This window comes from Liolophura sinensis, chromosome 8, assembly GCF_032854445.1.
Source record: "Liolophura sinensis isolate JHLJ2023 chromosome 8, CUHK_Ljap_v2, whole genome shotgun sequence".
Taxonomy (NCBI): Eukaryota; Metazoa; Mollusca; class Polyplacophora; order Chitonida; family Chitonidae; genus Liolophura; species Liolophura sinensis.
Genome location: NC_088302.1, coordinates 18,677,453 through 18,695,093, shown reverse-complemented (window position 1 = coordinate 18,695,093; position 17,641 = coordinate 18,677,453). Strand labels below are relative to the sequence as shown.

The 17,641-nt window shown below is 36.7% G+C and overlaps 1 protein-coding gene across 1 annotated transcript; it reads right to left on the bottom strand.

Annotated features, from left to right (window-relative positions):
- Positions 1-3,789: 3,789 nt before the first annotated feature.
- LOC135472666 (junction-mediating and -regulatory protein-like) lies at positions 3,790-17,457 on the bottom strand. Its single transcript, XM_064752273.1, has 10 exons — positions 17,313-17,457; positions 13,234-14,128; positions 12,838-12,919; positions 11,797-11,887; positions 11,145-11,310; positions 10,823-10,983; positions 10,035-10,121; positions 9,522-9,617; positions 7,014-7,563; positions 3,790-6,177 (listed from the first exon to the last, which is right to left on the bottom strand). The coding sequence occupies exons 2-10, from the start codon at positions 14,090-14,092 to the stop codon at positions 5,960-5,962; spliced, it is 2,310 nt and encodes a 769-aa protein (XP_064608343.1). The 5' UTR covers positions 14,093-14,128; positions 17,313-17,457; the 3' UTR covers positions 3,790-5,959.
- Positions 17,458-17,641: the final 184 nt, after the last annotated feature.

Genomic DNA, 17,641 nt, shown 5'->3' with positions numbered 1-17,641 from the left:
CAGCCAACAGTCTGAATTACAGATTACCATGAAGGACTAATCCTGTGTATTTATGACAGTCAGTAGATATCAGGCTTATAGTGAACAGTGTTCTGCTATCTCGCTAACAGTCTAATGTCTGTAACAGGACAGTTGTACCTACCAGCAGTCTGAATCATGTTTTATCATGAGGGACCAATCTTGTGTATTGGTGACAATCACTGAATAATTGTCTGGTCATGAAGACTTTTGGGCATGTCCTCAGAATATACTTAAATACATGTTAACACCTTGCAAACATGCGAACAGGTTGAAGAATTACAGTACTCAGTTTATTAAATTAAGTATTCACCAGTTGGAATGCAGGACGGAGTAATATTATAAGCTAAAGTCTGGAATCAATCTTTGTTTTGGAAGTCTACTAAACATATTATTGCCCACATCATTAGGCCGGAATTACATATTTTTATATGGCTCCTAAAATGTTTGACATCTGTCTGTCAAAGCATCTCAAAACTTTTTGTTACATTTTATTTTTTGCTTGTCATTTCCAGACAGAACTTCAGTGTCGAACTTGAACATGGCGGTGTCCTGGTGAAGGTTTCCACCTGGTATTCTCTTGACATCCATCTGACATTCGGGTTGAAATTCTACCTGCATAGGTCTCCCTAATGTTTTATTAAACATTACACACTAGACATTTCCACCAGCTTGATGTGCATATCTGTATGTCACATGTGGGAAAGTTTGTCAGTTGAGTCAATATGTTGGGCACTGAGGTTTTTGCCACCCATAAAACTGACAACCATTGTATAAGTAATAAATTCTTGAGTGGAATGAAAAGATTTTAAGATTGGTGAAGTCCTGTGCAGTTGTACTTGGGGAGCACATAAATGTGTTCATCATATTTTCTGGATAAAGAAAGGAAAAAATCGCTTCAGTTTGCTTAAGGCGTAGTTGGCTTGGGGTTTAACATCAGTCTTAATGCCAGCCTATTGTGCTGCCTCACTGGAATGCCATGCCAAAGACATTAGACACGACACTTTATTCTGTCATGGAGACTGAGATAGCGGACCTATTGTGCTGCCTCTCCGGAGCACCATGCCAAAGACACCAAACATGACGCTTAGCCAGTAATGAAAAATTGGCTGGGATGAAGCTGGTTTTGCCCCTTCTATGGAGCATAGAGCAAGGAAATACTACTGTCCACCTGAAAGGTGTGCACACAGTGAGGCTGCAGTATTATTTACCAGCAGACTTGAAGGCAAAAGGAACAAATTAAAACAATGTTTAATGAAATTTATTTTATTTTTCACTTTTCACACTCAATCTTCAGTTCTCATGTATTGTAAGTTCTGAAGGTGCAAATACAACAGGTACAAGTAAAACTTACTGATATAAATTGCATTAAACTTCTTAACACATATATTTAGTAACGCACAAGTACACAATTCTGACACCGCACCCAAAACATGCAATCAGCTGCAACATGCATCCTTTTGTCAGTGCTTATGAATTATCGCAAGATATTCTCTGACATATAATGCAGTGAAATCCTTGTATTTCTTTTTAAAAGAAACGTTATAAAACAGCCTACTTAGTGTACAGTAAGGAGTTCACTGTCTCCAAGTTAGTGAACTTGTGCAATCAATTTAACTGTATACATTGTAACAGATGAAATCCTTACTTAATCATTCTAATGAAATAAGCCACATAAATATTATTCTGTATTATTAATATATTCTGCAGATGATTAAAAATAAAACGCACTTATTCACAAGGCATATAAATAGAAATGTCAAATATTCTTTCCAAATAGGCTTATGTACAGGACTTCTCAGAATAGCCGCTTTATACATGTAAATATATTAGTTTTGACTTGGTATGTTATGCAATACTCAAGAATACTGTATTTTCACCTAGAGATTGCTACATAAAAATCCACAGTCAGAAGCACATGAAGACCTTTAAATGATATTTTTGAGGCCAACACTTGGACATTTCTGATAAAAGCTTCACGAAAACTTCCATGTAAATGACCTAGAAGATGGATGAATCAGTCACGCAAGAACCATGAGTCACTTCAAAAATGCTAAACTTTAGGTGATATACAGCCTGGTATTTTCAATAACTTAATTGTGTTCCTGGGTAAAAAGTAAGCTGGCAGCGTGTCTGAGCCAGACCTGTGGAAGCTGAATCATTAGCTAGGCGCTAATTGTGGGATACAAGTTCAGGCAATTTGAAAATCCTACTTCCCAATGTGAATTTTCCATCTAGATGATATGTCCTTCCTGACAAAACACAAGTCTTGTTCTGTAACGAGTAATTTCACTTTCCATAAATCTGGCACCTTGCTTGTGTCCTGTGATAACTCATCAGGTGGCCAATCCTGCGAGCGCTCGAGACAACATTACAGTCGTAGCAAGCGTACTATTCTGACGAACTCGGCTATAAGTCTGGCACTTATCTTCTGGGAGAACTTGCTAGATTGTTAAGCCAGCAAGCGCCCAAGAGACCACTAGAGGCATCCTAGCAGGCATTCTGTATTGTTCTGCTGGGGCCACCCGCACAAAGATATCGTACAATATTGCACAGTCGTATAGGACAATGGTTCGTACATAGTGACATACAAAATATTGTACGATAAGAAAATGTAAGCCGCTTTGTGAAAGTGGCCCCTGCACTCAGGATAGTCTGGCACTACTTGCCTTCGGGACAACTCGCTAGATAGCTAAGCGACCAAGAGTCCTGAAGAACGTTAGAGGTAACATAGCAGGCATACTGTTCTGTTGAACTCATCTGGTAGTCTCGCACTACTTGTCCTCTGGGAGAACTCGCTAGATAGCTTAGACAGAAGGAGTCCTGAAGAAATAAAGAGGCATCATTGTTGTATTTTTGATCCGGCGCCAGTCGTTAAAGTGTAACAAAAGTTAAGCCAGGCTTAAATCTTCACACCAAGCTTGTTGACACCAAAATTAATTGGAGTTCTATGTTAATACCAGGCTGAACTGCTAATCCAGTTTTAAATAACTTGCTGTGGATCATGATTAGCACTTACTTAGGCTACTCATAACAGCTGATGTGCCAGACTAGAAGATAAAGCAATGAATAAATATAATGTTAAGGAAATAAGGCACTTTCAACAGTAAACTGTAATTTTTTTTCTAGTCAACTGTGAAGATTAAACGAGGAAACACCAATTATATTTTTTGTTTTACAGGCAAGCTGACACTAAAAAATCCAAAAATAAAATAAAACTGAAAATCAACCTTTTTCTTTATCAGATTTGGATATGTTTATAATTTTCCTGTTTGTTTCTCAAGCTTGGTTATAGTGTAAATATGCATTCGGCAAAAAACCACTGCTGGAACAGTCAACTTTTTCCACAAATTAGAAAATTTTAAAGTTTTATTTAAATTTTTTTTTCCTGCGACGACACTGGAAAAAGACATATTCCACCAGTAAAACAATTTATAATGGTGTGGACAAAGCGCATTCCAGGGTATCAAAGGAAGTTTCCTTACGGTATTAATTCATTAATATACTTTAACACGATGACATGTTTACAACAATTTCTTGTGACATAGCACTAAAAACATTACCTTCACAATGACAAGATTATAACATACATGTACTGTAAAATTATTGTAATTCGCAAATAGCATATCTGAGGAAAGCTTTACAGTAATATGCATATGACATCAGACTCATAAATATTCAGTGAATAATCTTAATTATATATATATATATATATATATATAGATACAGATATATATATTCAAAACTTAAACTTTACAAACACTTACGGCATAATAATAGCACTTTTAAATACAAGCACAACATGATTATATCAAACACATCATTTCTTGATTACTCATGTTTTCATGATTGCACTGTGAAATGATATAAATGTAAATGCAAACATGAAATATGGCAAACAGAAATTACATATGTACGCCCAGTGAACTGGTGTTGGAAAAAACAAACCCCAAAAAACAATGCAAAGCAGTAACTGTGAAACAGTGACATGCAAACTGGTAGCTACAATTAAATATGAAGTTCTAATACACACTGTCAAATGTAAACACAAGTATGGACACAAAAAGAAAAAAAAACAAAAACAAGAAAAAAAATACTGGTAAATAAACAACTGATTATGATCAACAGCTAGCATGTATTAGAGTTACTACAGTCACATTGTCTGTCTGGCTGTATTTGATATTCGCATGAGGAAATGTCATTGGGTATTCACTTACTGAGTGTAGGCCTTGATTGCTACAATATGGCTGCACTAAAATATTTATCATCTCAAACATGTTTCATGAATAGAGGGTTACAGAAACTACATGCAGACTCTCTCCTGAAATAAACCAGTCTAGTCAAGGTTACGAATTCACAAAGTATATACAACCTGTCATTTTTAGTACTACTCAAATGAATATAGGACATACTCTGTTTCTGCACATTTGCTATATCTGATTAAATTGGAATGCTAATTTACACTATTACAATTTTTGAATAGACCCTACTTAAAATCTGACCGACCAATCATATAAAGAGGACACTATAAAGTAGCTTAAATTTATTTAAAAAAAAATGATGATTGAATTCTGTTCACTGAACTGACCAATCACAGGAAAATGTCAATATAAAGTACTGTAAAATACATTTAAAATATGAAAACAAATTAACATAAAAAACACCCAAAATAAAAAGGTTGAAAGAATAGGGTAAGTATATGCAGTCTCCGAAATAATATCAAACAGGCTTTAGAAATCAGTCTTCAGCAAAAGGCTATCATGATGCTGCAACATGGTGCATAAATGCTACAGTGCGGAGAATGTTATGTTGTGGCATATGTCAAACTAACACCCTTGAACTTACAGAAGAGTGAGTGAGTGGTGCTTGGGGTTTAATGTCGTGCTCAACACTTACAGAAGAAGGCCTATATAGTAACTCCAGATTCTGTATTACAGGGCTAAGGGAGTCTATTGACAGTCAAAACACTGGCTCATTTGCTAAACTTTAGAGCTAGCACAGGTTAATTTGTGATGTTGATCCAAGTCCCAACCCTTAATGTCAATTTTGCTTGATGCTAGGCCTTTCAATACTGAGGTTGAGTGTTCAAATCCAGCCTCTGTTGGTTGTTGGTCACAGCTTTAAGTTTGGAGGTTTGTCAGGGCTCTGCTCTATTCCTCTAGAAATTTGGTTGCTGTCATTAAACTGAAATATTCTTGAACAGCATAAATAATGGTTATTGACTGTTCTCGTGGAAAACTGACGTTCCAAAACGCCTGATGAGACATGTCTGACTCCAGTATCACTGGAAATGTCATAACAATTAAAGCTACACAGAAAAGGTTTTTAAATCTAACATAAAATATCATTTCATAATTCATGGAATATCTGGAAAAAGATCACTTTTACATCAAAAGTATGATATAAAAGTTATGTTTTTGTTTTTCAATGCCTGGAGCTTGTTTATACATGTATTTGTATGTATGTATGGACGTATGTATGTATGCATGTATGAAATCAGAGATTACTGGATAGATGTACCTTTCAGCTAAAATAAAACTTACCAGTATATAGAAATTGTTATGGCATGCATAGAATAGTTAGCATACTAAACTAAACTCCTTTTGACATCATTCATGGAAGCCTTCAATTACACAAAACAAATATTATTCCATGATAAATGAAAATATTTGTTGGTGTTTTTAATCTCGGAAAAGACATCAATTATCTGGCTTAGCCCTGGATTTAATACCAATATTTTGGGTAACAAAGCCTTTTGTTATTAAGAACCCACCTTTTGTGTCAAATTAGCAAAAAGTTGTGTGAAGAGATACTTAACTACTGGTAAATAGAAGACATGGGATAAAACAGTAATAGGTTTAGGTACAAATTTAGAAATTTTACCTTTTCAGAGTCATTAACTTTGAAAATATCAGAAAAAAGTTTACTATAGCCAGGATCATCAATCTTCAAAACTGTCATCACTGTTGTCATCATCTGACTCTGGAGAGGACCCTCGCGTGACCTTCCCAATGCGATGCAAACTCTCTGTCAACAGCTTGAGATGAGAGTCACTAGGGGGAGATAGTTTCCTCTCCTCCTCACTGTTACCTCCCTTGTTTTTGACAGCTCTCAAGGGAACTCCCTTCTTAATCATGTCCAATATATTATCCATGGGATCTGTCCAAAAAAAAAAAAGTTAAAAAATCCTTCAGCTGATTCATTCATTCCTAATTTTCTCATGATACTTCCATAGTTAACAAAGAATCAATTTTATGACTCTTGCAGAATCATTAAAGTTTTGGCCTTGCATCAGCCGAATGAACAATGAGGTTGCAGGTTCAAAACCAGCAAGAGTCAGTGGTATTCAGTCAGTTTTTTAAAATTAGGTAACAGTGTGGTAATGGACAGTGGTTTTCTCCAGGAACTATGTTTAACTCTTTTCTCCACCAATGGACGTTTCGTAAGGTAAACTACTATCAGTACACACCAAATACTGAGTTTCTTCACAAAAACTGCCCCCCAAAATTGCCCCCAAAAACTGCATTTCAAATGGCAATTGAAGATCAATAAAATACTCATTTTGGTGCTGAAAACTTATATATTTTTTCCAGTAGGATATCCTAACTTAGAAAAAAAACATTTATAATATTTCAAATGTATTTCATTCTATAAGGGGGTGGGGGGGGCCCTCCCTGGCTGAGGTGGTTAGCACGCCAGCGTTGCGCAATGCCCCACGAGCCTGGCTTCCCACCCGGCCAGTCTCCCAGCAACCTGCAGATGGCCCAGTTTCCCTTCACCATAATGCTAGCCGCTGGCGTATAAGTGAAATATTCTTGGGTATGGTGTAAAACACCTATGAATAAATAAATAAATAAATTCATTCTAAAAAACTCTCAGAATCCGACAACATGAGTTACTTAGCCATGGATCAAATTTTAGGTCAAGTACAGTAGTTTTCTTTATTCATCTTAAATTTACATGTGTACTATTGATAACAAAAGAGCAAAGCTCACCTTGTGAAACATGAAGTTCTTTCCTCTGGGTCTCTGTTGGCTTTTTCAGGTTTTTTCTCATGGCTATGATGCTGTGTACGCTCGGTGCACCAGGGGCAGATAACTCTGAACACTTTGCTAATATCTCCTTCTGGTTTGATGGCTTTTTAGTGGGTGGCAGTGTTGATGTGTTCGAAAGCTGAGGAGGTGGTGGTGGGGGCGGGGGAGGGGGAGGTGGAGGTGGGGGTGGAGGGGGTGGTGGAATGCAGGGTGGAACTGGTACAGGCATGGAAGCATACACAGTCTCTACTGGTAGAACCGAGTCCACTACGTCCATAGAAGTGGGATCTGACCCGTTCACGTGTGTAGTCACTCTTAAGTCCTGCGGACTGATCGATTTAAAACCCTGAGATGGAGGCTTGGGAATAACAGAAGGCTGCGATTTCTTCAGGAAAGGGTACGGGCCTCCCCGTTTGGATTTATGCAGTTGTTGGCTTGCTGTTTTGGCACTTTTAAGTTCACTAGGAGACTGGTAACGAGGTGGCTTGATTGTGGCAGGTGTTGGATATTTCTGTAAAATACAAAGTAAAACACATCAGCTTTGATCATGTATTTTACACACATCCACTGACTGTCAATTTGTATGAAAAGATGAAGATGCATCAAAATTATATTTAAAAATATACATGCAAAACTACAAAATAAAATAGAATTTAGAAATTAAATCCCCTGCTGCTTTCAATGAGGTTGATGTGGATATTAATGTTATGAACTTCAGACAATAGAAGAAGTGGTAACTCAAATAGAACTTGAATAAAATACATGAAAATGACGACAGAACATGTGATTTACGATGACCTTTATCACAAATATACCTAAAACAATCTGACAAGATTGTAACATATTAAGAAATAAGCATTATATACATGTATTGGAAATTATTAAAACATTTGAAATATTATTTCCGCAGAGAGAATTGTTAGTTTTGCTTTAGCTTGTCAGGCAATGCTTTCTGATATATGACAAGGGTCTGTGGGTGTATCCAGGCAATAACCCTAATATCCCTCATATAATAGAATATTCCATACAGCTGAACACCCTTTAGGACAAATAAATTTGATTTCGCTCGTAAAAACAAAATATTTCAATTACACAACAATGGCCAACATTATGGCAAGATGAAAATGGGCAAAGCCCAGGAGAAACACATGTACGTTATATTAGTTATAAGGTCCAACTCACCAACTTATAATGTACATCTTACATGTACGTTATATCAGTCATAATGTCCAACTCACCAACTTATAATGCACATCTTACATATACGTTATATCGGTTATAATGTCCAACTCACCAACTTATAATGTACATCTTACATGTACCTGATATCAATAATAATGTCCAACTTACCACCTTATAATGTACATCTTACATGTACGTTATATCAGTTATAATGTCCAACTCACCAACTTATAATGTACATCTTACATGTACGTTATATCAGTTATAATGTCCAACTCACCAACTTATAATGCACTTCTTACATGAACCTGATATCAATAATAATGTCCAACTTACCACCTTATAATGTACATCTTACATGTACGTTATATCAGTTATAATGTCCAACTCGCCAACTTATAATGTACATCTTACATGTACGTTATATCAATTATAATGTCCAGCTCACCAACTTATAATGTACATCTTACATGTACGTTATATTAGTCATAAGGTCTAACTCATCAACTTATAATGTACATCTTAATGTACGTTATATCAGTTATAAGGTCCAACTCACCAACTTATAATGCACATCTTACATGTACCTGATATCAATAATAATGTCCAACTTACCACCTTATAATGTACATCTTACATGTACGTTATATCAGTTATAATGTCCAACTTACCACCTTATAATGTACATCTTACATGTACGTTATATCAGTTATAATGTCCAACTCACCAACTTATAATGTATATCTTACATGTACGTTATATCAGTTATAATGTCCAACTCACCAACTCATAATGCACATCTTACATGCACGTTATATTAGTTATTATGTCCAACTCACCAACTTATAATGCACATCTTACATGAACCTGATATCAATAATAATGTCCAACTTACCACCTCATAATGTACATCTTACATGTACGTTATATCACTTATAATGTCCAACTCACCAACTTATAATGTACATCTTACAAGTACGTTATATCAGTTATAATGTCCAACTCACCAACTTATAATGTACATCTTACATGTGCCTGATATCAATAATAATGTCCAACTCACCACCTTATAATGTACATCTTACATGTACGTTATATCAGTTATAATGTCCAACTCACCAACTTATAATGTACATCTTACAAGTACGTTATATCAGTTATAATGTCCAACTCACCAACTCATAATGTACATCTTACATGTACCTGATATCAATAATAATGTCCAACTCACCAACTTATAATGTACATCATACATGTACGTTACATTAGTTATTATGTCCAGCTTACCATTTTGAAGTTTTTCAACCTTTCAATAGTTTTTTTCCTCTCATCACAGATAAAGTCCTGCTTCCTTGCCATGTCTTCTTTACGCTCTTCAATTTTCTAAGAAAATACATAAGTCCTTAATTTTTTTAATTGTCCTTTTCACTTTCAACTATATATCGAAGTGACTTGGGTATCTGACAGATTATTGAAAAATTAAATTATTTTTACATCCTTTCATAATATCAAAAATATTTATTTATTATTAGCAGGAACTTAGAAAAATGCTCAGTAAGCCATAAAACTAACTTCTTACCATTAGCAAGCTGAAATCACACTTCACATATATCACTGAATGAACATTGGAATACGAAGGAACAATAAACAACATGTTACTTCTTAATAATACATGTCCACCTGCAAAATTTATCCTTTACTTTTCTTTTCTTTTCTGAACATTTCATTGCATGACACATGTATGTACTCGACAGTTGAGGTCTAGTATATATTAAGCTAGGATGCTTTGCTACCCCTGACCTTGTGGATAGCATGATGATATCTGAACCTCTCCTCTTCTTCACGTCTCTGTCTTGCCTTAGACTGGTACTGCTGGATCAGGCTTGTCTGCAGGACAGGAAAAACATTCTCTGCTTACTTATTTGATTCACATTTCAAATTGCACTGAGTAATTTTTCTGATTTATGAGTGGAGAACACTAATGTGTGGAGTGGAGGAACCCACAGCGTGTTTGAATCCAACCAATGTTGTTTTGTCTCCAAAATCAATTAGTGCGTACATTGCACTGAAAATTGCTCTTTCATGTGTGAATAGGTTGGGGAATTAGTGTACTGGCCAACTCTCACACATTTGACATATTGGTTGAGACATATTGGTTGAGAGCAGAGGATGCCAGAGTAACACTTCCACCACTGTTCAACACTAAGGCCCTCAGAACAATGAAAGCAGGGAAATTCTGAAAATGCCCTGCTCAAGAATGGGATTACATCCATAGGCCTACAGCTACTGCTTCCCCACTCTGTCACAGCTCACTCCTCCTTTTAAAATATATGGCTGCAGCCAATCCAGCCAAAGCTGGATTTGAACACGCAACTACAATAATTAAGTCATCAAACAGTAATATTCCACTGATTTTACTTACAGTGCCTAATGGGAATCTTCCTTTCAATCAGAAGGTCATGGCTGGATTTTGGATATGAGAGGTCGGAGTTCAAATCCTGGTGGGACCCACAAATTAAATCCTTCATCCAATGTTTCAGCACTTTGTAATGCCCTACTGAAAATCTCTTTACCTTCTGAAGCCTTACCTTTCTTGTTCTGATTTTGGCTCGTTTGCGGTGGATGGCGGTGAGTTGACTGGAGAGTTGAATGACACGGGGGTTGGAACTGGCTGGGATGTCTTCCTCATCAGAACTAAGCAAACTAGTGTCCTCCACTGCATCATAAAACACCACTTCCTCTCGTGCATCTGTAAAGATATCATCAAAATAATTTTGATACTTTTTACATATACCTCTGCCAAGGAAGTTATGGTTTTGGTGGTGTTCATTTGTCTGTCTGTCTGCTGGCAACTGTACAGATAAAATTACTGTACTTCACCTTAAGTTCCGTATTTCAAATTTCTTGTACCTTCTATTTGTCTTGTTATTGCTCGAATTTGTGTCTTCAACAGCTTGGCTTCCTCGTCCAGAATCAGTAAGTGATGTTCGTAGATTTTCACCTGCCAATCATATACCCTGTATTCCAGGTCCTGGATGACCTGATGCACACCTGGTCTCTCTGTGGTGCTTGCAATCTGGCAAGAGATAGAATTCAACTGCAAGCTTAGGGAGTACGCGAACTTCACATTGGTGGCCTTATGTTATGCCTTATCCCATCTTCAGCATAGCAATTCAGTGAGGCAGCACTATACACCTGTCAGCACTAAAACTCTGTGCACTGTTGGCCCACTTTCAGGTATATGAGTCCTCTCTGATTCACTCAATGGCTTTTGACTTCAACCCCAAGAGCTCATTAAAATTTCTCATTAAATGTCCAGAATACACAAACCATTCTGAGCAAAACAAATACAGTTCAAACGTAAGTAACTAACTGATTGTACCTACCGTAACAACACATACTGTTAAAGTTACAATTAACTAAGCATATAAAGTCTGTGAATCTCTGCTCTGTAAAATTACAGGTACATGTACTTACAGTTAATGAAGTTTACAAGACGAAAAACCTGATGAGTTCAGCTATTAGACAGAGATGGAAATGAAAACAAGAAAACAAGAGTTACCTCTTCCTTAACTTTATCTCTTTCCTGAACAAACTTCTTTTTCTCATTATGTAACAGCTGGAGTCTCTCCAGGCACAGATCTTCTTCTATCCTGATGCATAACCAGACAACATTCCTTATATACTGTGTATGCATACTAATAGATATACACTTAAAAACACTATTAAATTATCAAAGAAGCTATACAGAAGATTTTTTGGAAAAAATCGATCAGTCCAATTGAATTTTGGCCATTAATTTAGAGTAGTACAAAAAAAAAACATTCCACTAATATCAGCTTGTGTGCATGTGTTACCATTTAAAATCGGTAAAAAGTTTTTAAAATCTATAAAGTGAATTGTATTTGATATAACTTTACAAACTTAAAAAGCATATTAACACTATAAATAGTACACGTACACATCTGATATTTACTGACAGGCAATAATCTGAGCTATTATTGGTAAAAACTAAAAACAATTTTTTGCCAAAACTCTCTGGCATAGCCTTTTTACAGCACTTTTTCTTAACAACGCAATTTTTGCTAGTAGACACTGTGCATATCTGATTTGCTCACCCTTATTTTTCATTTATTTATTTGACATTGGTGTTTTACGCCACACTCAAGAATATTTCACCTATACCACATCGGGCAGCCTTATGGTGGAGGGAAACCCACGACCATCCTCAGGTTGCTGCCAAACCTTCCCACGTCTGGAGTGGAAGCCAGCGTCAGCTGGACTCTAACTCACACGACCGCACTGGTGGGAGGCTCCTGGATCATTGCACTGTGCTGGCATGCTAACCCTGTCCCCCCACCCCCACTCCCACCCCCACCTTTTTACCTTCAGGTATAAAGTATGCATGAACACACAGATGCAGTAGATCGAAGACAATACAATGATATAAGAGAAAGGACAGGTTCAACCTAAAATGATTATGGACATCAGCAACATGGTTAATAGTGGTTATATTGTTTAATATTGTTAACTTTACTTCTCCACTTCACTGGAATAATTCATTCCACTTTATTTAAACTATTTTGGCAACTTTTTTTTTTACCTAATTAAACGCTCTGCCCCAACAATTTCAAAAGCATTTTTTCCAAATTTTTTCTGGTCTTCAATCATTCGGTTTCTCATAGCTGAAAAGACAAAAGGCATCAACAAATCATCCACTTCATCAATAAAAGAAATGTGTTCATTTAATTCTGACACAGATACATGTGTTATATCTCTGTCATAATTGCAAAAATTGACATCAAGAAATATACAGATACAACACACCTGGTTTACAGGTAACAAAATTGTAAAGGAGTAAGATGATCAATTATGAGGCATTATTTTCAGCCATTTAAAGCTCTACAAATACACTCAAACAACACGTACTGTCTCCAAGCCTCTCTTTTAAACTCTAAGATAAGAATAAACAATAAACTTCAGAATTTCAGCTTTATACCTTTAAGAACAGCGGCTGTTGTTTTATAATAATTGATGTAGACGTCCTGGACTGTGTCTAGAGCCTGCTCATAGTGACTCTGCCATTCTGTAAACATATCCGCATATTCCCGTTTCCGCCTCTCACCCAGGTCTGGGTTTTGGAGCTGCCCTCTAGCTTCCCTGAGTTTAGATACGGCAAGTTCGCGCATGTCGAGAAAAGGCTGTAGTTGGTAGTTGTACAGCTCTGCTAACGCGATGTTAAGCTTAAACACAGCCTCGTCTTCTAGTTTATACGCCTCTTTCATGTCTTCCATTGTGACCGCCCCATCCCGGAACACCTTGATCACTGTAGTTAACTCCTCTTGGTAATTCGCCACAGCCTCTTCTTTGCCCCTCCTTCGTAACTCACTGATGTTCTCAAAATAATCCTCGGGAGAATGTTCCTCAAACAGCACCGACATTAAAAGTTTCTCTTTGCACACCTCCAGGGCTATTTTGAAGTAGTTCTCCAACTGTTCGCAGATATCGTCGATATTTTCTGGTGTCTGAGGTGGACTGAAGAAAGACCAAAGCCCCCATGATTCCGCAGGTAGCTCTGGGAGACAAAGGCCTAGCGACGGGTGGATGAGACACAGCATTTCATGAGCGCCACGGATTTCCTGGAAGCTGAAAAGTCCCGACCTCCCATGGTACTCTGCTTTATCGCTCACAACACGAGCATGCTCCCGGCATGTCACAGCTAGCTTCTGCTCTAGCTCATTCCAAGCAATGAGAAAATTCAGTTTTGGAGGAAGGAGATTGTCAACAAACGGATTCTGTTTGACGGACACCCATCCTTCTAGGCTATCCATCTGATCCACCATAACAGGAGAGTCCATGTCTGTACTGGGCAGTCTTCACCATCAAATTCAATTCTGAAACAAATGAAAAATACATGTAACTCCAATATTAGAACCATAACAGGAGAGTCCATGTCTGTACTGGGCAGTCTTCACCATCAAATTCAATTCTGAAACAAATGAAAAATACATGTAACTCCAATATTAGAACCATAACAGGAGAGTCCATGTCTGTACTGGGCAGTCTTCACCATCAAATTCAATTCTGAAACAAATGAAAAATAACTCCAATATAAGCACCATAACAGGAGAGTCCATATCTGTAGAGAGCAGTTTCCATTATCAAATTTAACTTTGAAACAGATACAAAACAATTACAGCACTGTGAACATAATAACAGAAGAGTCCATATCTGTACTAGGCAGTTTTCACCATTAAATTTAATTCTTAATCAGATAGAAAAGAACTCCAATATGAGCACTATGACAGGAGAGTCCATGTTTGTACCAGGCAGTTTTCACCATCAAATTGAATTCTGAAAGAGACACAAAAGAATAACAATATCAGCATTATAACACTAACAGGAGAGTCCATGTCTGTACCAGGAAGTTTTCACTCTAAACTTTGAGTCTGAAACAATTAGTCTGACCACTAAAACTGGAGAGTCCATTTTCGTTCCTCTAAGCTTCCGCCATCAAATTCTACCCAGACAAAAAGCAATTACAAAATCTGCATTTTTCACCAGGAACCTACAAGTGTCTGGTCAAAAACTCTGACATACATGTACTCAAAAGGAGCTGCAAATGAACATGGCAAACACCTCACTAGCGATATATACTCACCTTCCTAGAGAATCTATTAGATGACATGGTCACCAAGGGGCATACACCATTTCCAAAAACATTTTTACCTTCTTAAAAAGGGTCCAGATTAGGCTAACATAAAGTGATAAATTCATTCATTTGTTTATTTCTTGATCATAATTTATTAATGATGAGATCTTAAGTTTTTATTAGGGTGTTACAAAGCTGAGAATACAAACTGATCAATGGGAGAGTGCCATGACTTTTGACTTCATTTTTACTTGAAGTTTTTTAACCATTAAACCTAAGTTCACACATTACAAAATAAATAGATGTATCCAGGTGAGTGTGTATAGTATCTGTCATTATTGTGAATGAGACCCAGAATTTCATGATGTATTCATAAAACATTGGAAAATGACTCCCTATACACAACAACAAACACTATATCCTACAAAATGTATGTATGTAACCTTTCTACGTCAATAAAAACACAAAATAAGCTTTTTCTCCTCGCACAGGAGACTCAGCTGAGAAAACTAGCCTGAGGGAAATGAAAACTAGGAAGTCAACCACAAAAATATTAAAGCAAAAATTCCTAGAGTAAGTCAACCATGTACGATAAGATGTTTTTCTGGACAGACTTTTATGTGTCATCAGGCAGCCTTTTGCTTGTTTGCTGTATTGATGGAGTTGAAATTTGCTACTACATGCCAAAGGTCACATGGTTTTGTGGAAGTCTTATATGTACATGTAGTATGAAAACACATGCAATCAAACACCTGATAGCTACTGTAGAAAGGCTACTTTCTATATTAAGAAGACGAATATAAAACTGTGCAATATTATGTAAATAAGTGATATGCTTAGTGGATACATATATGTGTACACAGATGGTAATTTGAACCACATATCAAGCAAGCTGTTTACACCCTCAATGACATCTGCTATTATGCATTTACACTGTACAAAGTGACATAAATGGTGTATACATATGGTGACATAAAAGCTTTGATTCAGCAATTTTACAATTTTTTCATGTGTGACTTTAATACATGCACTTGCACTGTGACATTTTACAGGTGCTCATATACACTGAACAAGTTTATGATAAGTGCACAGAGAACAATTGTACTGTACATCTGGCATATATTTACATGATCTAGATATTTTAAAACTTTAACACATAATTTTTATAACTTACCGATGTATTCACTTACACGTTTAATGCCATACTCAGATATATTTCACTTATATGACTGAAGTGGAGTTAAGCCCCTTCAACCATATAATGACATTCTGTAAGACAACGTGGAAGTGGATTTATTAGATTTGTATAGCTTTCAGCTCTCCAGATAGTCTTTGCAGTTTGTATGGTGTTTTTTGTACAACCAGGGCAATGACATGAGCCCCATCTTCTTGACTGTGTTACAGAATAGGCCACACATCAGCTAGCATGAGCTGGTTTTCAGCACATTATATTAACAGCTACTTTTGTTGGATAATGACTGGCATGTTGTTCGTTAAATATGGGGTTTAAGTTTAAAGCTTTAAATATTATTTTGGTCTATCCTGGACAGTGACATATGGTGCTGCCTCACTATAATGCTATGCTGAAGGCAATCCAGACATGATGTCCCACACAGTTATAGCATAGCATCACACAGGGCAGACCAGAACATAGCCTATTCTCTTTCGATGCGAGCCAATTATGCCTTGGCAGTATGAAGACTGTAAATTTTAGGTTTGATCTCACTAGGGTTCAAGGACAACAATGGTTCGAACAAGGTTAATGGGAGGTAGATCACTTGATCAGCTGGCAATGGCTCTTTAGGTAAAACAACACATAAGGGGTATAATCTCATTACATAATATACATGTATTAACTAACAACAGGTTACATAATGATTGTCATAAAACGCAATGGTAAATACTTTAACATGTATATTAAGCTATATATTTTACACTTACCGGTACATGTACACTGACTGCTAGATTTGTTGCACCATTAAATAAAAATGCTTTTCCCTGACATGAAATAATATCTAGAGTGTTGCAGATGTTGACTGGTCCACTGCATGCAATCATTGACTAAAAATAGCCCAAAATAGGGCAACAAGTACAACTTATACAATGATATGTGGTAAATAACACATATATTCCTACATTCAAAACAACAAAAAGCTGTACGTCTTCTCATTAAGCAGTGTCCCAACTCCAACCACATACTTTTAAAGCTGATCACTAAGATATAATTGCTGCCTTAAGTTTTTGTTTGCATATATAAACCAGTAAATTCAGAATGCTCTGACTTTACGCAGGTACAAAGAAAGGCATTCATTCGTGATGTACACTACTCTGCCCAGTGAAACAACACAGCGAGCTGCGCAGCTGTGGCACGACACGTAAAATACTTAATATTTCACACTTTCAAAATGATTAAGTCTTCGCCTTACCTGTACACAGTAAGATCGATCCCTGAAATAACTAATTCCAGGTGTCAGTTAAAGAAACACCTCAAAACAAACCGTAATCCTCGCACTTCAAACAACACCTTTCTTTCTTCGGAGCGTGACATTTTGTCTGTTTACTATTTCGATCATTTCGTCACGCCGCCGAAAAGCGGTCATAGATTACGACAATCAGCTGTTCGAACAAGAACATCTATTTTCAGCCGTTTTCTGCAGTTAGCAAACTTTCCAGTGAGTTCAAGTAATTAAAAAATCCGTCCGTTCTCTACATAAATTTTTTCAATCATTCATTAAATCCCCATTTGATATTTTTC